General features: G+C 45.2%; 1 protein-coding gene across 1 annotated transcript in view; it reads right to left on the bottom strand.

Annotated features, from left to right (window-relative positions):
* Positions 1 to 26,671, bottom strand: part of chd6 (chromodomain helicase DNA binding protein 6) — a gene marked incomplete at both ends in the record, with an annotated part of 76,171 nt that overhangs the window by 35,748 nt on the left and 13,752 nt on the right. Inside the window, 13 exons of the mRNA XM_080546123.1 lie at positions 1,184 to 1,294; positions 1,921 to 2,080; positions 2,407 to 2,606; positions 4,413 to 4,615; positions 4,776 to 4,886; positions 5,344 to 5,520; positions 6,883 to 7,050; positions 11,037 to 11,232; positions 12,187 to 12,397; positions 15,926 to 16,181; positions 16,510 to 16,653; positions 17,390 to 17,566; positions 22,949 to 23,192. Coding sequence (XP_080402249.1) covers positions 1,184 to 1,294; positions 1,921 to 2,080; positions 2,407 to 2,606; positions 4,413 to 4,615; positions 4,776 to 4,886; positions 5,344 to 5,520; positions 6,883 to 7,050; positions 11,037 to 11,232; positions 12,187 to 12,397; positions 15,926 to 16,181; positions 16,510 to 16,653; positions 17,390 to 17,566; positions 22,949 to 23,192 — 2,358 coding nt within the window. The remainder of the gene's footprint in view (positions 1 to 1,183; positions 1,295 to 1,920; positions 2,081 to 2,406; positions 2,607 to 4,412; positions 4,616 to 4,775; positions 4,887 to 5,343; positions 5,521 to 6,882; positions 7,051 to 11,036; positions 11,233 to 12,186; positions 12,398 to 15,925; positions 16,182 to 16,509; positions 16,654 to 17,389; positions 17,567 to 22,948; positions 23,193 to 26,671) is intronic.

Below are 26,671 nucleotides of genomic sequence, written 5' to 3'. Positions count from 1 at the left end.
CCTCAACCCCCCCCCCCCCCCCCCCCGACCCCCAGCTCTTTCTCTCTACCTCTCGCCAACACTGCTACCATCTCTCCCAAACCCACTGCCCGACACTCAGCCTCTGGTTTATCAACTTTACAACCAACTTTCCAGCCAACTCTTGACCCATTGGCAGTCCATAACTACAGACCGGTATCGCTTCTCTCCTTCTTATCTAAAACCCTTGAACGCAATTTAGTCCTTGGGCAAACCCCAAAATTGAAAATGTCATTACCATCTGGGTGGGCAAATCCTAGATGTGATTTTTTTATTCCTATGGATCTATAGTGTCCTGCATTCGGTCCACAAAAGAAAAATAGAATGCCCTGACATATTTTGCTCCCCTTCGCGTGAGCCGCGCGTAGCTCGGGCTGTGGTTGTGATAGAGACATGGGCCAGGGTCTCCTGAACAAGTAGAGACCAACCCTGAGTCGTTCAGAGCTTCCTACGCTGAGCTATGGTAACTTTCCCGCACCTACCGCACAATACCTCCGGAAAACCGCAAAAAATTATGCATTCACCGGTAGGGGGTAGGTGCGGGAAAGTTACCATAGCTCGTCGTAGGAAGCTCTAATCGACTCGGGGTTGGTCTCTACGTGTTTAGGAGACTCAGGCGCATAAAGAACATGAAAGGGCTCATGTCTCTATGACAACCACAGCACAGCTATGCGCAAATCATACGAAGGGGAGCAAGATATGGCAGGGGACTTTTTCTGGCAAAACTCGGTTTTGAAGAAAAGCAGTCCATACCTTTAAGAGGTGATAACCACCAATAAGCTGCCAAACCAAAAGGTCTATCATATCAAAACATAATCTAGGGATGTATAGGAATTAAAAAATCACATCTAGAATTTGCCCACCCAGATGGTAATGAAAAATGGTTTGGCCCAAGGACTAATTATCTCACTAGCTCCTTTAGAACAACCTCCTTGACCCTCACCGATCCGGCACTGAAACTGCTCCCCTGGCTGTAACAGAGGCACTCCATTCTGCTGGAGCGTCATCCCTCTCCTCTGTTCTGTTCTCATTCTTCTGGACCTGTCTGCTGCATTGGTCACTGTTAACCACCTGATCCTTCTCTCCACCCCTCTCTGAACTGGGCACCCTCCTGGTTTGCATGTAAATGACGGTAGGTTCAATACAACTATTTTTGGAAAGTTACCTGGCAGGGACGCCCTCCAGGGTTTGGGTCGCACCCTCCAGGGTTTGGGTCGCGGCGTCTCCCAGGACCTCGACCTTTAGGTAGTACAGCATCCTCACCCTCAGAAGCACTCTGGGGAGAGCACAGGAACACAAGCCACTTCCTGGTTAATTTATAATTTTAATTTAATAATTTTGCCATTTAGCAGACGCTTTTATCCAAAGCGACTTACAATTACGAATTACAGGGACATTCCCCCTGGAGTAACTGAGGGCTAAGTGCCTTACTCAAGGGCACACTAGAAGTGGTGTGGTTTCAGGCGGGATTTGAACTCACAACCTTCCGATCACAAGTCCAACTCACTATCCACTAGACCACCACTACCCCTGGTTCAGTATTGTACACTTGTTTTTGACACACTACATATCCGCTCTTTTAGGTAGTACAGCACCCTCATCCCTTCTCACCCTATTAGTCGTTTACTATACACCTCAACACTCTAGTTCACAGACCGGTATCTGGGTAGGGCTTACATTCCCCACAGTCTCATCAGAATCATGTGTTGTTACACTCTGGGTAGGGCTTACATTCCCCACAGTCTCATCAGAATCATGTGTTGTTACACTCTGGGTAGGGCTTACATTCCCCACAGTCTCATCAGAATCATGTGTTGTTATTGGAATTGAGTATTTGTTCTCTAAATTACATTTACGTCACATTAAACAACAAAAACATGTCAAACACTGTAAGTGACTGACTTGTTGCAGTGCTGCTTGAGGTGCTTCTTGTAGCTTTCGTCCTGCAGTACCACCTCTGGGTTGCAGTGGACCAGCCAGTCGGCGTACTTCAGTTCTGGCTGGGACAGCTGGTTCTTCAGCTTCTTGCCCTTGCGCCCCCTGGGAACCGGTGCTGACAGGCCTGAGGAGGAGAGGTACCATACATTCACCTCACCAGAGGAGCATTTAGGGCCACAAAAGCACACAAGGCTGTGATTCAGGGAGATATGGCTATAGTCATTTGGAACCATTATGGGACATAACATTGGACTAGGGCTAAGTGTTGACTTATATCTTTGTATTTATTTATAGCGAAGCTGCTTTAAACCCCGATAAAAGAACAAAACAAAAGAAACAAACACGCTGGCTGATTTCCCATATTGGCTCTACATTTCTGGGTTTGAGCTACTCTTTCCTTATTTCCAGGTGAGTGAGTTGTAGCAGGTGGACGTGCAGCAGGCCTCTCACCAGAGTGGTTCTGCAGAGCCTGGTCATGGCCGTCCTTGGTGGGTGTGATGAGGTCCCAGATGAAGCTCTTGATCTTGTCGTCGCCCTTGTAGTGGCGCAGACAGTAGACCAGCAGCGCCCGGCACAGCAGCTCCATGTCGCGCTCTGCCAGGTGCCACTTAAACCGCCCGTGGGTCAGGATGTCCTTCCAACGACCCCAGCTGTGGTGTGTGGGTAGGGAGGGAGAGAGCGGAGAGAAAGAGGAGACATGAGTGCCACAGACCAGCCAACTCATACAAACAAACCAGGCAGAATACTAGACCATGAGGCTAGTAGGACATTTAAAGGATTGGTTCCGATAAAATTTTTTTTTAACCAAATCTCTATCAGCACCAGTGAAATCCTCATCAGGCAATGGAAGAAATGAGTGCAATCGTAAACGAAAGGCTCAAAGAAATGCAGATATACCGTTAGGAAATGGCAACACTCTCCATTTAGCGGTGCAGGTCTTCAGATGTTGTCCATCAGAAATTGTGGTGATCCAAACCGCAATGTTACATTGCATTTAGACTCGAGCGACAGGGAGAGAAGTGAGAAGGAAATGCAGAAGTGGTCGAAGTATCGCTCAAGTCTCACAAAATGGAAAACAACTGGTGAAACATTTGGATATTCCCAAAAAAGATATGTACAACATCTGAAGACCTCTTGAAAAGGACGTATTTAGCTTTTATCCATGGTTGCACGATTGCCCACTTTTCCTCCATTGTAGCCTGATGAGGGTATCGCATAATATATAATATATAATAGTAGAGAGAATACATTTATTTCAGCTTTTATTTCTTTCATCACATTCCCAGTGGGTCAGAAGTTTACATACACTTAGTTAGTATGTGGTAGTTCACATACACTTAGTTAGTATGTGGCAGCATTACTTAGTTAGTATGTGGTAGCATTACTTAGTTAGTATGTGGTAGCATTACTTAGTTAGTATGTGGTAGCATTACTTAGTTAGTAGGACGTAGCATTACTTAGTTAGTATGTGGTAGCATTACTTAGTTAGTATGTGGTAGCATTACTTAGTTAGTACGTAGCATTGCCTTAGTTAGTACGTAGCATTGCCTTTACATTGTTTAACTTGGGTCAAACGTGTCCGGTAGCCTTCCACAAGCTTCCCACAATAAGTTTGGCCCATTCCTCCTGACAGAACTGCTGTAACTGAGTCAGGTTTGGCCCATTCCTTCTGACAGAACTGCTGTAACTGAGTCAGGTTTGGCCCATTCCTCCTGACAGAACTGCTGTAACTGAGTCAGGTTTGGCCCATTCCTTCTGACAGAACTGGTGGAACTGAGTCAGGTTTGTAGGCCTCCTTGCTTGCACACACTTTTTCAGTTCTGCCCATACATTTTCTCTACGATTGAGGTCAGGGCTTTGTGATGGCCACTCCAATACCTTGACTTTGTTATCCTTAAGCCTTTTTGCCACAACTTTGGAAGTTGCACTTTTCGCACCAAAGTACGTTCATCTCTAGGAGACAGAACGCGTCTCCTTCCTGAGCGGTATGACGGCTGCGTGGTCCCATGGTGTTTATAACATTGTTTGTACAGATGAACGTGGTACCTTCACCTGGAAATTGTTGACTTGTGGAGGTCCACACATTTTTTTTCTGAGGTTTTAGCTGATTTCTTTTGATTTTCCCATGACATCAAGCAGAGGCACTTTGAGTTTGAAGGTAGGCCTTAAAATACATCCACAGATAGAATGTATGTAATCACCGACTGGAATTGTGATATAGTGAATTATAAGTGAAATAATCTGTCTGTAAACAATCATTGGCAAAATGCCTTGTGTCATGCACAAAGTAGATGTCCTAACCGACCTGCCAAAACTATAGTTTGTTAACATGAAATCTGCACAACCTAAGTGCATAACTTCAACTGTACAATGTGTTAGTGTCGTACTCTAACGAGTATGTGGTTAAGGTTTGGGCCGACACCTTGAGGTGTGACTTTGACCGCGTTGAGTCTTACCCGAATATGAGCAGGTTCTTCTCCACGCGGAAGCACTCTGCGCGGAGGTAGCGCCTGTTGCGCTCGCTGATGCGGCGGGTGCGGGAGGGCCTCTCCTCAGAGTCGCTGTCCAGCTCAGAGAACTCCATCAGCTCGTCATCCTCAAACGAGTTGTAGTGGCGCGTCTGCTTTCTCACGCGAGGAGTGTCAATCACCAAGCTCTCCTGTTAGAGAGAAAGGGAGGCTTAGTCACACACAGACACAAACATCTTGGAAACACACAGCGTACACAACCGGTCAGAAGTTTTAAAACACCTACATTTGTCCAGTTTTTATTAACCTAGTCAGGGTTCACCAGTTCACCTCCCTCCCCGCCCCTGTTACCTTCTCTGCCTTGGAGTCGATCTCCAGCTCGGCTATCTTGGCCCACTTGGCCCAGAAGTTGGGATCGTCCAGGGAAATGTCAGTTCTGTTTCCAGAAGACACAAAGCTGGCCTAGACACACACACACACACACACACACACACACACACACACACGGACACGGACACACGGACACACATACAGGGGCGGGCATGCACGCACGCAAGCACACACACACACACACACACACACACACACACACACACATCAGCTGGACTGACACCACACAAATAACATACACTGGGACATGTTGAGAAAACTGACAAGGCATAAAATCAGACATGAGTGAACTAGCTCCATCTTCCCCTCCCCCCACCACCATGAGTGGAAAGCAGGATAAACTCATCCGTAGGTGTACATTTCCAGACTGCTGACAGGGGTCTGGGTTCCAGATGAGATGCATATGGCTAAGGACAAAGGGAAGGGGGGGGAAACACGCGACAGTAGGCAGCGATGGAGCCCTTCCCCTCTCTGAGTGGATGGCGATAGGTGTTATGGGGGATAGAGGTTCAAAGGAAAGAGGGGTTACCTTGGCGAAGGTGGAGCCCTTGCCCTCGGTTTGGATGGTGATGGTCTGCGTGCGTCTCTGGAGGATCTGGTCGATGTCTTCCTCGCAGAACTTGGACCCCTCGTCCTCCTCGTCCATCAAGGCGCCATACGCCCCCTTCCTCAGGAGGTCCTCCAGCTCCAGCTTAGACAGCTGCTGCTACTTTGGGAAACACCCCACCGTTACATCTACACCCCACCGTTACATCTACACCCCACCGTTACATCTACACCCCACCGTTACATCTACACCCCACCGTTACATCTACACCCCACCGTTAGCTATGTAACCAACCACAGGCCGCAACAACCCAGGTCCTGTAGCTGATCTAATAGAGTGCGGCAGCAGGCTGATACGCCAACATCGTGGTCAGGCTGAGCGGTTATTCCTTCACTTCAGTGTTTCCCCTACAATTGCCTTGGGGGAGGGCGGGCCGCCTGCCTCCCCAAGAAAAAGGAATTATTACGGACGTAGACCCCAAACATCTGACAAGCAGGCTAAAATATTGGTGTTTTTTTAAACGCACCCAACCCAAATCTGGCGAGTGGCAAGCCAATGGGCTCGTTGGTAACGTTAGCCCGCCAGTAGTCTTGCATAGCTCGCATTTATTTTTTGGCGCGACGCACAAGATTTTTTGCCAGGTGAAATGTCTGAGCAGATGAAAGTAAGTTGTAGATGAAAGTAAGTAAGTTGAAACGTTAGCAAATATAATTGCTGACTGTTCTGACAGAGAAAGTTGGCTCAAATTGATCGCTATTATTGTGGCTAGAAAGTGTCTGATTATAGTTCAGGGCTCGACATTAACGTCGTTTTACTTGTCCGGAGCAAGTAAAACTTTCGCCGGGTTTGTTTGCGCGAGCACGACGACGCTGCTATATCCCGGATATGTTTACCTGTGTGCAGGAAGAACAACAGACGGCGCAGGCGCGAGACTAGACTAGATTATCGTGAGTGAAGATATTATCAAAGCGTACTCGCCTGTCGATCATATCCGGGATATAGCAGCGTCGTCGTGCTCGCGCAAACAAACCCGGCGAAAGTTTTATTTGCTCCGGTAGTAAAACAGCGTTAATGTGGAGCCCTGTAGTCCCATGGTGTGAATGAGATGAGCTACTCTGCTGCACACTTGCCAGCTAAAGAGATAACTGGATGCACTTTATTATTTTACTTAAAGTAGATATACAATATTTCTTATTCTGTTAGAATTGGGCTTTATGGTAATACCACAACGGTATATTTACAGTACATGGACAGTGGATTGAAGCATTGGAACAAACCCTCACTCATTGGAAATGTCTGTTTTTCCATAGATGGACATACATTTTTTTTGAGAGTAAGGTCAAAATGACATTCAGACTGCATTGCACACGGCAACCCAATATTCAATTAGAATGATGTTATGGATCAATTTATACATCTTATTAGATTATAAATACTCGAAAAAATGCCACAGTCCATGCCACCCCCCCAAGGCAGCAAACACTGGACTTTCTTGCAGAGCAGGGTGTCAGGGTCACTCACCCCGCCATTGGTAGCCCCCTTGCGGTTGATGTCCTGCAGCACAGCCTTGTCCAGGCCCAGCTTCAGACTGGCCTTGTCGAACATCTCCCTCTCGTACGAGTTCCTGGTGATCAGTCTGTACACCTTCACCGCTTTGCTCTGGCCAATCCGGTGGCAGCGAGCTTGGGCCTGGCGGGCAGAAACACAGACACAGCACAAGTTACACTGGTGATATGGGTCAAGAACATAGATTTCAGATGGTCCAAAACTCCGCCGCCCGCCTGCTTTCAAAACACCCGGTCCCGTGACCACATCACTCCTGTCCTCCACTCTCTCCACTGGCTCCCCATCAAAGAACGTATCAAATTCAAAGTACTCCTCCTCACATACAAAGCCCTCCATAGCCTGGCACCCCTTACCTGACTGACCTCCTTCGCCCCCACCGCCCTACCCGTACCCTCCGATCCTCATCCACTGTTCCCCTCACTGTCCCACCCTCAAAACTCAAAGGCTTCGGAGACCATGCCTTTTCACGAGCTGCACCCCGCCTCTGGAACTCTCTCCCTCAACCACTCAGAGACTCACCCTCACTCTCCACTTGTAAATCCCACCTCAAAACCTACCTGTTCTCCCATGCATACAACCTCCCCTACCCCTAACCATCTCCCCTAACCCTGCCACCCCCCTCCCCCCCCTGGACATTGCTGCGTTACTTGTTCCCCGTTCGTTACTTGTTCCCCGTTCGAACTCTGTGTTCTATGTGCTCATGTTATCTGTTGCTGGTTGTTTCTGTTTTTCCCATATGTGTCGACTGACGATGTAATAAGACACCTCTCGGGAAACAGAAATACGTCAAATCGGTCTTTAAAGTATTTCTGACCTAAAACTCAGATTTTCGTTTTTTTTCAGCTAACATTCAACTTGAAGATGTGAAGTACCCACTCGTTATTTTTCCGAACAGTTTTACGTTCATTAAATAAGTGTAATCTAGCAACAAAATAGGCTTGTTTGTCATGAAATAACATATGCTTTCACTTGGGTGTGATTGGCTGTTGAGCTCGAGGGGGCGGGACAAAGGTCGCCGTGTTTGTTTCCATGTGTTCATTGAGAATGTCAATGTATTTAGCTTAGAATGAACACTGCTTAGCTCATCAATTGTTCAGTAATGACTGAAGGCACAAAGAAAGTCCCCAATAAACGAAACTTTACTAGGACAACATAGGGATTTCACAGGATCAACATACCACAACACGTTCTGCTTTTGGGTGAGCAGCATACAGTCCTTTGTTTGTGTTGGGCTAGCCGCGTTAGCTAGCGAACATTAGCTAGTACGTTCTGTGTCGTCGTATTGCCTTTTAAAGACTTTCTAAAACAATCGCATAGTAGCACATTATGCTGTTCTTATAAGTTGTGTTGTTGCTACTGTGTACAGTTAGTTAACTGTTTGTCTTTTGTTAATTGGGTTGGGCTAGCCGTGTTAGCTAGCTAGCATTAGCTAGTAAGTTATGTGTGGTATTGCGTAAGACTTTCTAAAACAATCGCATAGTAGCACATTATGCTGTTGTGTTGTGTTGTTGATACCGTGTACAGCTAGCTAACTGCGTTTATTTTTGTCTGTTTCAGCTTTGATATAAGGAACCTGGCGTGGTTATGGCTGAAAATCACTGATGTCAAGATCTGGCCAGACAGAAGTATCTTTTTGATCAGAGAACCTTGCTGCAATGCTAATGTTGAAAACATTAGGACACAGGAATTGCACACTACCTGACTACTTGAGAAATACCTGAACACTTTCATTTTCATCTTGTTGAACTTTGCACAGCATGTTACACTATTGATTGCACTTTAATTCAGCTGTAGTGCGACTACCATCACTTATCACTTTATTACTTATCATTACTTACTTTACTTATTTACTTGTGATTATTGTGATGATGGTATTGTTGTGATTATGTACCTTGCTGCAAAGCTAATGTTGAAGAACCACAGCCAAAGATTTGTATTATTGTGTACTGTAAAATAAATTCTGATTCTGATTCAAGACTTTTTTGTATCATTAAAAGAATAATAGTTACAACAACCATAAAGCCTCCATAATGATAAGCTGGCTAATTAGCTTAGGTAATACCTTGCTAGGTAATAATGTTAGCTATACTGTAGCTATCTGACCCAGTGAGTAACACTGACAGATATTGACAGCTGAGTGGTTGGGGGTGGGGTTAACCAGACATTGTTACCGCCCATTACCTGGCTGTGAAGGTGAGAAAAAAACAACATCTTCGAAAGGCATTTTCTCTGCTTAGTGATTTCAGGTGTAGCAACTTTCAAATACTCATGTTGTCTTCAATTTGTTTCCGATTTCAATGTATGACGCATCATTTGAAAGCTTACAATATGTAGTTTAAGCACATGTAAAAAACTGAAAAATGATTTCGCCTACAGGTAGCCCTTTTCATTGTCAGTTGTCACATATTGTCAGCGTCTTTGAGACGCGCTATATAAATACAATGCATTATTATTATCATTAACAAAACAGCTCACTGAAATCTCATGTTTTAGTGCAAGTCATCTTATTGTTTTATTGGTCCATTTATTTGGATCATTGTCTCTCTATTTCAATTCATTGTATTACTTCAGAGGTAGACTATGGGCAGAACATGACTGGAGACAATGATGAGGCTATTCCCCATCGCTGCCTGAGGTCTTACACCTTTTTAATCATTTATTTTCTTTTTGAATACAATTGTATCTTCTGTATCTCTATTCTGTTTGTTGTGTTTTTTTACTTATTGTCCTGCTTCTCTTTTTTCTGTATAGTGTCCTTGAGGTTGAGAAAGGCACTTTTCAATTAAATCAATTGTTTATTATTATTTCAAGAATGAACTAGAGGCAATACAGGCTTATATCTATCCTAGCGCCAGACCATATAATAGCGGTATAATAGCATGCTTACGTACACTACATGGTCTGTGGAAAAATCTTTTCTCTCTCTGAACCTCATTGACCAACTGAAATATTGAGCTCAGATTTTCAAGGGGAAATGCTCATTGGTTAGCTGTGGGATGAGTCCTTGGCCTGCAGTGTACATAGTACACAGTAGTCTCTTCATTATCTATGCATCGTGTCAACCTATTCAAGGAGGGTACCAAGACTATTAAGTCCACTATCAACGGCTGAATAGTACACGTTTCTGGATATCGACGGAGAGAGCGTGGAGAGAGTCTCAACCCTCCGATTCCTGGGGATGCACATGCGGGATGACCTGACCTGGAAGGACAACACAAAAGCCACCATCAAGAAGGCACAACAGCGGCTATACATCCTGAGAGTCCTCAGGAAGGAACACAGCAAGCAGGAGATACTGGTGACCTTCTACCGCGGCGCAGTGGAGAGCATCCTCACCTACGGCATCTGCAACTGGTTCTCCAGCTGCACAACCGCGGAGAGAAATGCGCTACAGAGAGTCGTGAGAACAGCCCAGAAGATCACCGGCGCCCCCCTCCCCTCTCTGGAAGAGCTGTACAACACACGCTGTCTCAGGAAGGCCTCCAAGATCTCCAGGGACCCAACCCACCCTGGGTACGAACACTTTACCCGGCTGCCCTCGAAAAGGCGGTTCAGGACCAGGGCCGCAAGGACAAACAGACTGAAGAACAGCTTCTACCACAGGGCCGTCCAGGCCCTGAACACAGCAAAGACCTAGGTTCTGGGCCCTGGACAGTCTGGACGGATTGATGGCAGCTGCTGGACTGAAAAAATCAGGTGTAGTGCTGAGGCACAAATATGTACATTTCAAGCCTGCAAACTGCGACACTTTAAATAAATGTGCAATAACACTATTGTGCAATATGACAACCCTAGTCGTCTATCTGTACAGTATAGTGGATAGTGTACATAGCCTTTATTTATGTAAACCAGCTCCTTCCCTTCTTGTGTTTTTTTTTCTTCTTTCCTAACACCAGGGGAGCCACCCCTCCTAAATTTCATTGTTTGGTACCTGTACTGTAGCAATGACAATAAAGACCATTCATTCATTCATTCATTCATAGGGCTATCCATGCTATGTTACTAACATACTGTATTATCAGATTAGGAAATATGGGTGAGTGTGACCACGCCCCCCGTCCCCATCCCTAGAAATGTCATGGCTGCTTCAGTCCTCTCCCTGGTCTCACCTGCAGGTCGTTCTGGGGGTTCCAGTCTGAGTCGAAGATGATGCAGGTGTCTGCCGCTGTCAGGTTGATGCCCAGCCCCCCGGCGCGGGTACACAGGAGGAAGACGAAGCGGTCAGAGTCCACCTTACAGAACCTATCGATGGCCGCCTGACGGAGGTTCCCCCGTACCCTCCCGTCGATACGCTCATATGTGTACCTGCAAACACACACGCAGAGACACACACCCACACACACAGATGAGCTAACAGACCTCCAGCCCCAGCCTGTTAGCCTCCAGACCTCTTCCTCAGTCCTAGCTACCTCAACTAGACCCAGCTCTCTCCCCTAGTGCCAGCACCAGCCCAATCCTGCTTCTTCTGCCTCCCAGGACTCCCTCCCCCAGCTCTCCCCACCCAACCCCTGGCCCCCATTCTAGCCATGCCAGTAGCATTCATCCACCCCCCCCCCCCCCCCCCAACCAGCCCCAGACCTCTCCACCAGCCCCAGCCCTCTCCACCAGCCCTCTCCACCAGCCCCAGCCCTCTCCACCAGCCCTCTCCACCAGCCCTCTCCACCAGCCCCAGCCCTCTCCACCAGCCCTCTCCACCAGCCCTCTCCACCAGCCCTCTCCACCAGCCCCAGACCTCTCCACCAGACCTCTCCACCAGCCCTCTCCACCAGCCCTCTCCACCAGCCCCAGACCTCTCCACCAGACCTCTCCACCAGCCCTCTCCACCAGCCCTCTCCACCAGCCCTCTCCACCAGCCCTCTCCACCAGCCCTCTCCACCAGACCTCTCCACCAGCCCCAGCCCTCTCCACCAGCCCTCTCCACCAGCCCTCTCCACCAGCCCTCTCCACCAGCCCCAGACCTCTCCACCAGACCTCTCCACCAGCCCTCTCCACCAGCCCTCTCCACCAGCCCCAGACCTCTCCACCAGACCTCTCCACCAGCCCTCTCCACCAGCCCTCTCCACCAGCCCTCTCCACCAGCCCTCTCCACCAGCCCTCTCCACCAGACCCAGCCCTCTCCACCAGCCCCAGCCCTCTCCACCAGCCCTCTCCACCAGCCCTCTCCACCAGCCCTCTCCACCAGCCCTCTCCACCAGACCCAGCCCTCTCCACCAGCCCTCTCCACCAGCCCTCTCCACCAGCCCCAGACCTTTGCCTCACCTCCTCTGGATGAGGTAGTCTTCCAGAATGTCCAAGCAGCGGACCATCTGGGAGAAGACCAGCACCTTGTGTCCTCCGGCGATCAACTTGGGCAGCAGCTTGTCTATCAGCACCAGCTTGCCCGCGGCCTGGATCATGGCCTGCAGCTGGAAGTCCCAGGCGTCTGGACTGTGGGTCTTTCTGAAGCTATCCAAGATCTTCTCCTCCGCACCTGGACAGCGCAAACAATAGGATGGGGGGGGTGAGCTGCTTAGCGTATGTTTCAGAGAGTGTTACAAGAGTCAGAGAAAATGAGTGTGCAGTCAAGACATTTTCATAATGCTGCTTAGACCCATTAGGCACACATTTGACTGCATGCAAACAGGAGTTAAGTTGTGGTGACATGCAGTGGGGTGCAAAAATGTGGGCACCCCTGGTTTAAATGTCTGGTACAATCAGTGTTCGAGTTATGTGGGAGCCAATGGGAGCTGAGCTCCCATAAGGAAGGTCTGAGCTCCCATGAAAGCAGTAAAATCATACATCTGTGGGGGTCGCTAATAATACATTACCACAACCATTATTTGATAAAAAATAAAAATAATCTATATAATGAGTATTATTTATATTTATTTATATGATAAATATTCTAAAATAAACACGTTTTCCAAAAGAACTACGGGCACCAGCATTAATCTCCTGTGAATGACAGTATGCCTTTGACTGCCAGCACTTTACCACCAAGACACTATGGGGCGCAGTAGAATATTGTGCAACAGCAGAATATGATCGTTGAGAGCTTGCGAACGTGAAAACACGATTATTGAGAAGAAAACATTCAGTAGCTAGCCATCATGCCGCCCCATGAGTTTCGGGTTTTCATCCAAGAAACCAAACTTGAATTCAGCTGCACCTGTTATGACACCTAACGTTGAAATAGCAGAGCTCAAACAAAAGCAAGTGCTTCCGAAGAAAGTAGCAGAACTCACCTCCAGTATGTATAAGGAGACAACTAGTTCGTTCAGGGCAGCCTATACTGTCGCTAAAGAAAGGATGCCTTATACAAAACTGAATCCAATTATGAAACTTAATGAGATGAATGGCGCGACAGTTGGCCCCTGCTCACCGATCCGATCATTCATGTGCCCAGATTGTAGAGCACATTGTACAAGAGATGAAAAACAAATTCATTTCTAATGTCAAACCACTTGATTCTCGTAGTAGCATAACATTAGATGAAAGCACAATTCATGGACGAGCATACATGATTATTTATGTCAGGTGCGATGTCACTGGAAATGGAGATGTGGACAATGTGTCGTGCTAACAGGGAAAGTGAATGGACTGTATAGCAAAAACAACTAAATGATTGGCCGAGATACCCGTGACTATCGCTTATAGCTGTTGTTTCATGTGGTGCTGTTGATGTGGTGAAATGAGTAGCCTATGGCTAATTAAAACTCGTAAGTCCCATCGCTGTGTGGGCATGATTCGCGCGCGTGCATGAGAACATTTCGCACTGTTATTTTGGAGACCCCCACAAAGCTCTGTACCCAAGTACCCTGGGTACAATTAATCTCCAACTGATTGAGAGCAAACCTGAACACTAAATGCTACAAAGTTAAACATGACACCTTTCTGCAAATTGTAAAGCAATGTTTCTCTTTATTTCAGAGTTTAATGATAAAAAAAGGAAAAGGGTCCTGTGCAAAAGTTTGGGAACCCTTTTGGATTATTCTTTGTTACCTTTTGAGAAGATGATTACTAAGGCCCAGACCAAGGTGATTTACTCATTAGGGCTTCAATGAATCAGGTGAATAGAATTCCAGGTTGAACTATACGTTCTGAAGTAACTCTATGTCTTCTAAAGTATCCGACTGCGGTGGCTGTTGTGTCTGGTGTTACAAACCATGGGTTCCTCTAGACCAGGGGTCGGCAACCCGCGGCTCCGGAGCCGCATGCGGCTCTTTTGCCCATCTTCAGTGGCTCCCTGTGGCTTTGACCACAAATGGAAATTAACAACGATTATTTATTTTTTACGTTGCCGCGGTCTCTCTCCTTGAACTACAACTCCCTGCTTACGCTGTAATGTTGTACGAGGGCCAATAGGATTCGGATATGTTGGCACATGACTAGTATTATACATTTTGACTGGACCCAACATGAATGAATGAATGAACATGAGACTGGATGTGACAGGTTTTTTTCAAGAGTAGACCTATATCCACAGGGATTGACGAAGTACTGCGGCAGGCAAAGCAAGAAACTATCCACATTGTCTACAACTTTGTGGCTAGATTTATATACGGACATCGGCGACGCACATCGATGAACGGGAGCATCCCGGTGAGCGCTATTTGCCTACTTTTAAATGCAAAAAGCGGCTTGTCTTTAGCTCAAACCGTTTCCGAATTATGAACTTCTAAAGAAGGTATGATATTTGGGAGCGCCGGCGTTCCTGTGGGTCTGAGGGTTTAACTTAAAATAGTGAAAAGAGGACGAGGGAGGCTAGTTTGGTACTGGAGTCTACAGTCTGTCGATTTGTCTATTTTTTGGCTGACGATCTCTTGGTTTGCTCACTTCCTCCGGATGAAATTACAAACGTATCCATATTTTTTCTCAGGCTAGTATAGCCAGATAAAAGTATCAACCCACTTGTTAAAAGGCACCAGAATACACGAAATTGCATCTACTCTGTTAACTTAATGTTTGGGGGGAACCCCCCAGACCCCCTTTACGCTATCCTAGTGTTTCACTTTTGTAAAGCACAATACGTTTGCATTCGGTTGTATGCATATGTGCTAAGGCTTATGTATTTGTATCCTACTATTTCGATAGTAGGCTAAAATAGCTTATATAGACACTTACAGCATGTGTTGCCTTCATTATAAGGCTTTACATTTATTGCGGCTCCAGACAGATTCGTTTTTTTGTTTTTTGGTCCAATATGGCTCTTTCAACATTTAAGGTTGCCGACCCCTGCTCTAGACAGTTGTCCAAGGATGTCAGAATCAAGATAGTTCACATACGCATACCTCAAAATCAACCATGAAGTACCTCCAGGAAAGACGGATGAAGGTTTTGGAATGGCCATCACAGTCCCCAGACTTGAATATTATTGAAAATCTGTGGAGAGATCTGAAACATGCCGTGCATGCAAGAAGGCCGAAGAATATTTCTGAGCTAGAAGTGTTCTGCCAGGAAGAATGGGGGAAAATTCCCCAAACAATAATTGAAAGACTCTTAGTTGGCTACAGGAAGCGTTTGCAAGCTGTTATAGTTGCCCGAGGAGGAGTTACAAAGTACTAGCTGACAGGGTTCCCAAACTTTTGCACAAGGCCTTTTTCCTTGCTTTATTATTTTGAAACTGTAAAAAGTTACAAATCTAAATTACTCTTGCTTTAAAATGTGATGAAATGTGTCATGTTTAACTTTGTACCATTTAGATGGTTTGCTTCTTTTCACCTAGATATTCATTGTAAAAGGCATTTTGACTAAGGGTGACCAAATGTTTGCACCCCACTGTACATATGAATTCATGTATCTATGTTTGTATGTGTGTGTATGTGTGTGAGTGTGTGTGTGTGTGTGTGTGTGTGTGTGTTTGTTTGTGTGTGTTTGATATGCATTTGTGTGTGTTGCAGGCCTATTGTCTTGTGCTGCAATGTCATGAACTGAAGCCTAAGAATTTTACTCTTACACTTGTGTAATGTGACCTAATAATGAACAATAAAACTTGAAGCTGGTTGAAACTGATACACACCTGTGATCAAGTAGGGGTGGTTGCAGCACTTCCTCAGTTCCATCATGGTGTTGATGAGGTTGGGCATGTTGTGCTGGTTGGCCCCCTTGGCCAGGAAGGTGAAGTTCTTCTCCAGGATGGCGCGGTAGTACTTCTTCTGCATGTTGGTCAGCTCAACCTCGATGATGGTCTCCTCCTTGGGCGCCAAGTTCTTCTCCACGTCGTCCTTCAGACGCCGCAGCATCATGGGCTTGAGGATGGCCTGCAGCTTCTTCACCTGGGAGGGGGGAGGGCGGAGGGGGGGTGTTATGAGGTCTGTGCATTGGGTTAGGGTTGGGATAGGAGCTAGGGCTCCATTGGCCATCACAGAACATTTCCTCAATCCCCCCAAAACAACCCCTAGCCCCTACTCCCCATTGCGCTTGTAAATATCCGAGAGGATTTGGTCGATATAAGAATTATGGTTAACAGCTGCACCTTAACTTCTGATAGACAAGGCCATGGAAATATCGCCCTGTTGCTTACACCTGTCCAATCTCTAAAGGTACATAGGTGGTATGGGAGTAGAGGTTTGTATGGCGTTGGCCATCAGAGAGGAGATTGACCTGTTCCTCTGTTTTGAGGTCTCCAAACTCGTCCAGGAAGAGGCTCTCGGAGGGGAACTGCAGGGGCTCCAGGAAGTTCAGCAGACTGAAGAGTTCCTCCACAGAGTTCTGCAGCGGAGTGCCGGTCAGCAGAACCTTGTGTTCCTACAGGGAAAACAGTGGAACAGTTCAGAACAGAAGAACTACTCCCCACACACAGTTACCATGTCAACGTTCCACTCAGAAGGACCCTTTTTCGACCATTCTGAGGGTGATGGAAAAGAGTTGTAATGCATAATAGTTGTATTTAAGTGTTTGTTTTCTGCACTTTTTCCAGGTAAGATTGAGAATTCTGGCAGAGAAGAGTGGAGTTAAATTAATGTCAATGTCAAGTCAAGTCAATGAATTTGTATAAAATGTATTTATGAAATGTAGTTCAATTTCAATTAAATCAAATGGATTGGATGAGCCAGCTGAAAGATGGGGGTGATGTGATTAGTTGGCTATACATCCCATCACTTTAACTCAACGGGTACCCCCCACCCCCCTCGAGTCTGATTGGTAAATGTTCTTCTCTTCAGTCCAAATGACTGCAATACATCTTGACTGACCAGGGTTTAGTTTCCCAAAACCTTTGTAGTGTAAAGGACCCACATGAAATCTGCATGATATCTGTCTCCCTGGTGGCCACCAGTTGTAAAAGCTATGTCTGTAGGTAAATCCTCTGTGTGTGAAGGAACGGAATTGGTTAAATGAAGAACATTTCTGGTCTAGAAGAGTAGTGGGCCGGGACTTTTCCAAAAGAGACACGGTATCGTACACCGTAGCTAGGAAGCTTTCAGGAAACTGACCAAAGCTCTGCTACAGACAAGTCAGGTCAGCGGAATAGTCTGTGTCTTACCAGGTTCATCATCTTGAGGCCCTCCAGGAGTTTACAGTTGCGGTTCTTGAGTCGGTGGGCCTCGTCGATGACCACGCAGCGCCAATGGATCTTCTTTAGCTCTGGACAGTCCGCCATGATCATCTCAAAGGTGGTGATCACACCGTGGAACTTGAACATGCCGTGTACAGGGTTACCCTGGAGAGAGAGAGAGAGAGAGAGAGAGAGAGAGAGAGAATCCTACTTATTAGGGATGTCCCGATCCCACTTTTTCACTACCGATACCGATACCTGGGCTTCGGGTATCGGCGATACCGATACCGATCCGATATTTGTATACATTTTTTTACCCCTGAATAATAACAAATACCTCCCCAGTATATAGTCCACACCAACAACAGTTAAATTAAAGAATGCCAGCCTTTATTAAAGCAACAAATGCGACGTGTTGTGGATTGGAACTACGGATCATAAGCTTTCAAATGATGTGTCATACATTGAAATCCGAAAAAATATGAAGTTAGAGTCATTTGAATGTTGTTAGACGTCAGGCACATATAGGGTTAACCTCTTTGTAATGAAACCGGAAGCACACAGCCCTATGCGCATTTTAAGCGCATATAGAATGGAATGGACTTTATTTGTCATTGCTACAGTACAGGTACCAAACAACGAAATTTAGGAGGGGTGGCTCCCCTGGTGTTTAGGAAAGGAAAAAGAAAACACATTTTAGAAAGAGCATAGATGCATAAAATCACAAGAAGGTAAGGAGCTGGTTTACATCAATAAAGGCTATGTACACAATCCACTGTACTATACTGCACAGATAGTCAACTAGGGTTGTCATATTGCACAAAAAGTATTTTTTCACATTATTTTAAAGTGTCACAGTTTGCAGGCTTGAAAATGTACATGTTTGTGCCTCAGCACTAGCTGCCATACAATCCGTCCGGACTGTCCTGGGCCCAGAACTTAGGCCTTTTCTGTGTTCAGGGCCTTGACGGCCCTGTGGTAGAAGCTGTTCTTCAGTCTGTTTGTCTTAGCGGCCGGGGTCCTGTACCTCCTGTTCGAGGGCAGCTTGACAAAGTGTTCGTGCCCAGGGTGGGTCGGGTCCTTGGAGATCTTGGAGGCCCTCCTGAGACAGCGTGTTTTGTACAGCTCCTCCAGAGAGGGGAGGGGGGCGCCGGTGATCTTCTGTGCTGTTCTCACGACTCTCTGTAGCTCGTTTCTCTCCGCTGTTGTGCAGCTGTGGAACCAGTTGGAGATGCCGAAGGACTATATATATATATAGGACTCGCGTGAAGCATTTCTGCGACTCGCGACGCGTTTCTGTTCACTGTTTTCATTCCCCCATCGCTTATACACATAAGTTTGACTGCGGATGACAGTAGGATCGGATCGGAGCCTTTCTTTTTTCTGGTGCGATCCCCGATCCAGCATTCAGGACCAATATCGGGTCGATATCCGATATCAGTATCGGATCGGGACATCCCTACTACTTATTACACCTATATGAATGCTTGAGGGTTAAGTGAAGTAAAGGGCAGAATCAAGGTTTCAAATATAGGTTCTGCTCAACTGTTGAGACCTTGAGTCAAAACATTTGACCAAGACACTATAGTGACCTACTGTGACTGGGGCGGCTGTGGCGCAGGAGGTAGAGCCGCCGTCTAAGGATCGCTAGGTTGGCAGATCTGCGGTTTGAGCCCCGGCTGGGCACATCTCGAAGTGTCCTTGGGCAAGACACTGAACCCCGCCTTGCATTGGTGTGTGAATGTGTGCCGCCATTGGTGTGTGAATGTGTGAATGAGAGGCCGTTGTAAAGCGCTTTGGATAAGTGCAGTCCAACTGGTGCCATCATGATGATCGACACTTAATGCCCATACCAGTAATCTCTTGTCCTCATTATCAGGCTGGTATGGCTTCTTCTGGGCAGATGTTGTGCGTAGGCTACGTAGACTATAACTCTCTTAACTACTAACAGCTCAAATAGATAAGTTATTTATACAGGTTTAGATGCAGTATTCATTACTGAAATGTCTTGTGTCAATAAGTATTTACCCCATTTGCTGTGACACATGCAAAAAGGCCTTCAACAAGATACTCGATAAGTTGAATTGAGTCCTTGAGTGGAAGGAATAGTTTTGGGATTTCTTTGAAAGTCTTTGTTTTCGTACAGTCCCTGATTTGAACAGGAATCAATTGTGGATGAGGTTCACTACAAACTGAGGGAATGGAGAGGAAACACTGCTCAGGAATGCTACATTGTCTCATCTAAAGTTCTCCTTCTCAGCCATTCAACATTGTCTCATCTAAAGTTCTCCTTCTCAGCCATTCAACTTTGTCAATATTCAACAAAGTCACCACACCCTCAAGGTAGCATTCCTGAGCGGTTTTCCTCTCCATTTCCTCAGTTTGTAGTGACAACCAGTGTGTCATTGATTCCTATTCAATTCAGGGACCCTAAAAATCTAAATCTAAAACTATGTTTGCACTCTCAGGTGGACTCAATTCAACTTACCAAGTAACTTGTTGAAGAAATGTTTGCATTTGAGCTAATTTTAGTGTCACAGGGAAGGTGGTGAATATTTATTGTCTCAAGTGATTTCAGCTTTTCCCTTTTTAACAGGAGTGGGCTATAAATGGTCAAAAACTTTTTGTTTTGCCCAGGTCTTTTTTCATTTAGTTTTTTTGTATTCCATTTGCCCTATCTCGACATGAAATTACAACATTTTCGGCTTCAGATCCAAGAACAGAAGAAGTGTGCAGGGCACAAATCCAAGATGCCGTTTTCCCTGAAAAATCGAATTTCTTGTTTAGCCCTATGTTTTGAGGGTCAAGCAATCTAGAAATAGTATAAACCATCATATGTTGAGTTAAGCCATATTTTTGACCAAATGTACCCTTTTTTAACTCAATTTTGAACCATACCCGTAGACCTAATATTTATTGGTAAAGTATAGAAAAAACAGCTAGACAACAGGTTCAATTTGACATATGCTAATTAAGGTGAGAAAATAGGTATATTTGGTCAAAAAAGGTATTAACTCAACATCTGAATGGGATTGTTCAGGGGAAAACTGCAGTCATCTTGGACTTGTGCCCTACACACCTTATTCCCCAGGCTGAAAAAAAAAAAGTGTTTCTGACCTCTCTCTAGCCCACTCCTACTTTTAATTACACTTTGTGCGGTCACACAAAATGTGGAAAACGTCCAGGAGGGAATACTTACTGAAGGCACTATCTTTGGTGGTAATGTTTTAAAGTGAGCTTTGCAGAGTCATGTAATTCATACTCATAAAACATATCTAGAACTTGTATTATTTAGAAACAAAAGAATACTGTAAATTTGGAAAATACCATGCTCTATTATGGCGGTGTTATAAATCGTTTGGGGAAACAAAAAACCCTTTCACACATACAAGCATTCCCAGTAGATTCCATGTAATTTACCTGGTACGGTGTATGTGTGAATGTGACTGACCAGGGAAATTCGATCAGGCATTTTCCCTGGTCAGGACCTTGTATAATTCCATGGAATTTACAGGGAAGCCTTAGGTGTGAACAGAAGCCTGAACTTTCCCTGGTCCGGCACGCAAAGGGTTACGTATGTCTGATGTTTTCACATGGAACAAGTTAACCAATCACAGTGAGGAATTTCTCACTTTGTCCTTTTGGTTTGGTCCGCTGATGTTAAGGAGTTGGCTAGTTGGCGAGCGAACTTGGTGATGGTAAGCATAATACGAGTTGACTCGCTGTTAAATTAATGTGAAAAATATGATAAATACACAGAGGTATGATATATGGCAGATACATATAAAGCAGGGGTCTTCAACCTTTTCAACCCAAGGACCCCTTGGACGAGAGACAAACAGAACAGGGACCCCCACATGTAATATATATTTTTAAATGTCTCACATTTTAAAGCCTATAATAACTTGTATATTTACTTCATTCACCTTTTCTTTCACCGTATTCACCTATTTATATACTGGGTTATTACTAATATACTGGGTTATTAGCCTATATGTGTTTATGATTGATAAAACGTTCATGCATAATTATGATTGGTTATTATTATTATTATTGTTGTTGTTGTTGTTGTTGTTGTTGATGAGGCTTATATTTTCTATTATTATTATTTTTCAACAATGAAACTTTTAGCTTCAGGAAGCCAGGTATGCCTACCTCAGTGAGATGACTGGCCCTGGTTGGTGGTACACAGCTTGTCTATTCTGGGGGAGATGGAGGTTGTCAGGCAGAGCATCATGTCATCCTCAGACTGCTGTCTGGAACAGTATTTGCTCTTCAGGTAGGTGAGGGAGGAGAATCCACTTTCACAAAGATAAGTTGTTGCAAAAGGCAAGAGGCTCATCGAGAACTGGGTGAGAGGCTGTGACTCGTACACATTCTTGTGTGTACTGTCTGTGGTTAGGTCGATCAGTTGATCTTCCTCAGCGGCGGTCAGGTTTGAGCCGTCGGATGCATTGTCTTTGCATGGAAACCGTATCCATGTCTTGTGCTTTCTCCAAGACTTAGTCTCAGAAAAGTACTTCTCAAATTGACTTTCGAGAGCCTCCAAGTGATCAACAATTGCGCATTTCACGTCAGGCGAGGGCACCGCGGAATCCGCGGAAATGCATTGAAATGCGCAGCCAGCTCCGCGCGGTAGCAGAATCTCGTGGATAGCTGTATGTAATTCAAAGACGCGCGCCAATACTGATCCACGGGAAAGCCATCTGACCTCGGAATGGTAAAGGAGCGCGTTATAGCGGCGCATAGAGAAGCAAAGAGGCGGGTTTGTTATTATCAAACTAACTAAATTAGTAACGTTATGCTAGTTATTAATTAACGTTAATTTCGCAATGAAGACCGAACTGCAGCGTTTTAGCCAACACCTAGCTTGCTAGACAGGTGTGTTTTTTTTTCTTTTTCAGCTGACGTTATGTGAGACTCTAGAATCATGGGCATCATTTATTTTGTAAATAGTTTTTTGTCAAAGGTAGCTTATTATTGCCTATTAATGCTTGTACTTTACTCAATATCATTTTTGTTATATTTTGTAATTCTCACTGATTATTTGGGTGAAAAATGTCAATTATTATGACAAAAAATGGCGGACCCCCTGCAGTACCTCTGCGGACCCCCTAGGGGTCGCGGACCCCCTAGGGGTCGCGGACCCCCGGTTGAAGACCACTGATATAAAGTATATGGCAGTCTCACGAGCCTGTCTCGTTCAAATTTACGTCTACTACGTCCAGTTCTGCATCCAGTTGAATGCGTGATTCAAGTAGCTCGTGTAAACCCGGGACATGTGTGAGAATCTTCCGGCATTTAGCTCATTTAGCTCATGTGTGAACGGCGGAAAACAATGGCGGACCCGGGTTGGGATTCCATGTAATTTACAGCTAGCCGCTAGATGTGCTTTGTCTTGCAAGTCAACACAACACTACACTTGTAGTAATGCACATATCTGGAGTCTCAAGCACTTTTAGAGACTATTTTCTGTATGAGAACAATTTAGCAATTCGCACAAAATATCACAATATTTGATATCGTGGCACACAAACGAACACACACCTGCTGGTCTTTGTAGAGCATCTCGTACTGATGGATCATCTGCCGGCTGATCTGGCTGCCGTGGTAGACGATGACGTTGATCTCGGACCACGTGCGGAACTCTCTCTCCCAGTTGGTGATGGTGGAGAGGGGGGCGATAATAAGGAACGGACCCCTCAGGCCCATGGAGAACATCTCATACAGGAAGGTGATGGACTGGATGGTCTTCCCCAGACCCATTTCGTCTGCCAGGATACAGTTTTTCCTGTCATAATAAGACAAGGTGAGTCTCGTAGGGGCTGGAAGGAGAGGGTCCGCCACTTTTAAAGTCAAAAGATAAAACCCCCAGTCTCATCTCTGAGGTTGGCAAGTTTGTGGGCATTGAGGCCTAACCATCCTCATGTCAAACACGAGTGTGAAGCGCAACTTCGGTTCTGCTTTGCTAACGTGTGGCACATACACTACCAGTCAAAAGTTTTAGAACACCTCAACACGTCATTTTTCCAGTTTTGATTGAAATTTACGCAGTTTATTGTTTCAATGTACTCTGAAATGTCACACAATTTAATTAAACTTTTGGACTCATAACCAACTTTTGCAGATAACAACTGAACACACTCGTGGCATTCTTTCTACATGGAAACACAAATATTTTTCAGAAAGTTCTTCCCAAAACTGTTGCAGAAGTTCCCAACTGTGTTGCACTTGTTGGTTGCTTTGCTTTCACCCTTCTGCCCAGATCAAGCCAGCTGGATGGGGTTTAAGTCTGGAGACTGTGCTGGCCATTCCATGATTTGAAGCCTACCATCTTGTTCTTTTCTTCTAAGGTAGTTCTGACATAGCCTGGAGGGATGTTTGGGGTCATTATCTTGCTGTAGGATGAACCCCTGACCAACTAGGTGTAAACCAGAGGGTATTGCATGGCACTACATTCAAATAAATACAACAAATACGCTAAATACATTCTGGATGAGAAGCTATCTTTCTGCTAAGATTAAGTCTAAGAGCTTGTATAAATCATTGTGTTATTGGTAGCTGTGTTGCCAGTTGGAGGTGGTTGTTGTTGAGGCTCTGTGGCCTGGAAGCTAGTTTCTATTGAAAGCAATTGTGTTTGAAGGCTATTGCTGTCAATTTGCACTGAGAGGAGTTTCAACTTTTCGGCAGCTATTTATGCCGGGTCAGCTGTGACATTGTCAAATACATTTTGGACTAAGTGAGTAGACCTGTCGGGTCGTTAACTGATCGTCAGGTGGGAGAGGCTGCAAGCCTGTTAGTCATTAGTAATTACAGAATCTCCATTTCTATCCGGCCGGTCAAAGAGCGTCAGCCTCCTGGAACGAAGACGCCTGACAGTGAGACGAGGGAGAGTATCTGTGGCATCCAGGAAGGCCTGAGAGGAAGGCCTGAGAGGAAGGCCTGAGAGGAAGGCCTGAGAGGAAGGCCAACATTAAAGTATCTTTAATCTATTAACATTTTTTTGGACTACTTGAGTGCATTGAGTGCTACCTACAACTTATATTGCCCATTTACCCTCTCTCTCTCTGCCGACTAATGGACATGGACGCTTGCCGCCATTGGTGTGTGAATGTGTGTGTGAATGAAAGGCCGTTGTAAAGCGCTTTGGATAAAGGCGCTATATTAGTGCAGTCCGTTTACCATTTAACCTATGTCCTCTCTCCCCCACCACTCTCCCTTCCTCTGTCTTATCCTCCCTAGCCTCTGTTGAATCCTTCTCCCTTCTATCCACTGACTCGGTATCCTCCACCCTCCTGTCCATCCGTCTACTCTTTCTTATGTTGCCATTCAGTACTGCATCTTTACTGCCACTCGACCCGTCAAACCTGCAACTTGAAGTCTTACCTTTACAGACAAAACTGAGACTTGCTTACTTCGAGCACTGTTAAGCTGTGCTTGAAGCTATTGTCCTGTGAGCCGCCTATCACGCAAGCTGATAGGTGACTCTCAGAAGCTTGTCTTCTGATTCTGTTGTGGCTTTGGGTCTGCCGGACCACTTCCTGCCAGAGTATCCTTCAGTTTCCAAGTGCCTTTTGGTGGTGTAGTAAACTTTGCAATTGTCTTTCTCTCTCCAATACGATAGCGATATATTACTTCTTGCAGTGCAATATGGTTCAAATAATGCTTCAGTGTGTAGTAACAGTCTGTTCCAACTAGGGGTGGGCATCAATGATCGACGATAGATAATTGATCGATAAGGATCTTGGTCGATCACAAAATATTTTGCTCGATAATCATTAATAAATTGGTGTAATTTATAATTAATAATAATAATAATAATGGAAATTAGTTTGTCCACGTTATGTGTGAGAAATGAACTTTGCATTTGCCTTCGCATTGAATTTCGCAACGCAGTACGGCATGATGCAGTTCCCGTACGTTAGTGTAACCTCCAGTAATTCACCTGCTCCGGTCAGCGCCATGGCACAGCTCCTCGGGGAGCAATACGCAGCAGGCGCTGCTGCTGACATCCTCATCGAAACAGAAGTTTGCACCTTTCTGAGGGAGCCTTCTGCGGGCCTGAACTGCGGCCCAACTGACTGGTGGAAATTGAACGAAAGAAGGTTTCCTAGGTTGGCCAAATTAGCGCGGACCTACCTCTGCATCCCCGCAACCTCGGTGCCCTCGGAGCGAGTATTTTCTGTGGCTGGCCTAACTGTCACCAGATTGCGTTCGTCTCTCACCCCTGAACATGTTAACATGATCATCTTTCTGAACAAGAACCAGTAGGCCTGCCGCCTACAGTCTCTCGCTGGATTTTAAATTTAAGTTAAGCTGGACGCTCTTAAGGACACTAACGTTTTCAGTCATCCTCCTATTTGTGAGTAACTGTTTTTTTACTGCTCCTATGGTGAGTTACTTATTTTACTATATTTTTATTTATAACGTAAAATGTGTTTTTAAGTTAAACAATTTAGGCTACTCACTGCCTTGTTTAAGAGGATTGTTATCTGACTGTAGTGTCTAGTTTGAATGTGAATGAATGAATGTGTGCAATAGCAACTCAGCGTGTGGGCAGCCTACTGGGCTAACGCTATGGCTCGCAGATATTTTTTTCTTTCGAAATGCTTTGTGAAATGGAATGCCTGGATGGAATACAAAATAACGTTTTTTCCCCAAGGAAAACATGCTTGTTATTTCTGCCCTAGTTTTTTTTTTTTATGAAAAAAAAGCTAATCAATTAATCGATAATTGATCGTTAATTCTTGTGATTATCGAAAAAGAAATGTTGATCGTTTGCCCAGCCCTAGTTCCAACACTGCTTTTATACAGACAGAGGGTTTGTAAATAATGAACAAAAGTTGGGACACCTATAGCAATTGTTTGCATCAACTTTCAAGGATTAATTTACTTCCATTGCTGCAGAAAGGCTGTAAGTTGTTCCCTGGCTCTGAAATGTACATTATTTTTCAGTTTTTGGTAAGCTAAACCTTTTCTTTAACCTCTGGCTTACTTTTTTACCGCTTACTTGTGTTCCATTCCAGGTCATTCACTAGACTTGAACTGCTTACATTTAATACAAAAACAGAGGTGTTCTAAAACGTTTTAGCGGTAGTGTAGATAGTAAATATAGACATTCTCACTCACTCCCCTGTGTAACACACATACGTAATATTAATTTAGGATCAACACCCTGCATCTATAAACATCAGGGAGCCTTTTGGATCAAGGAACGTATCTATACACCTGGCAGTGGAGGTTTACCAGCACAGTGGTAAATAGGGCAGG

This window comes from Nansenia antarctica, assembly GCF_963989245.1.
Source record: "Nansenia antarctica genome assembly, chromosome: 15".
Lineage (NCBI taxonomy): Eukaryota > Metazoa > Chordata > Actinopteri > Argentiniformes > Microstomatidae > Nansenia > Nansenia antarctica.
Note: the sequence above shows the minus strand (reverse complement) of the source record. Positions and strands in the feature narration are given on the sequence as shown.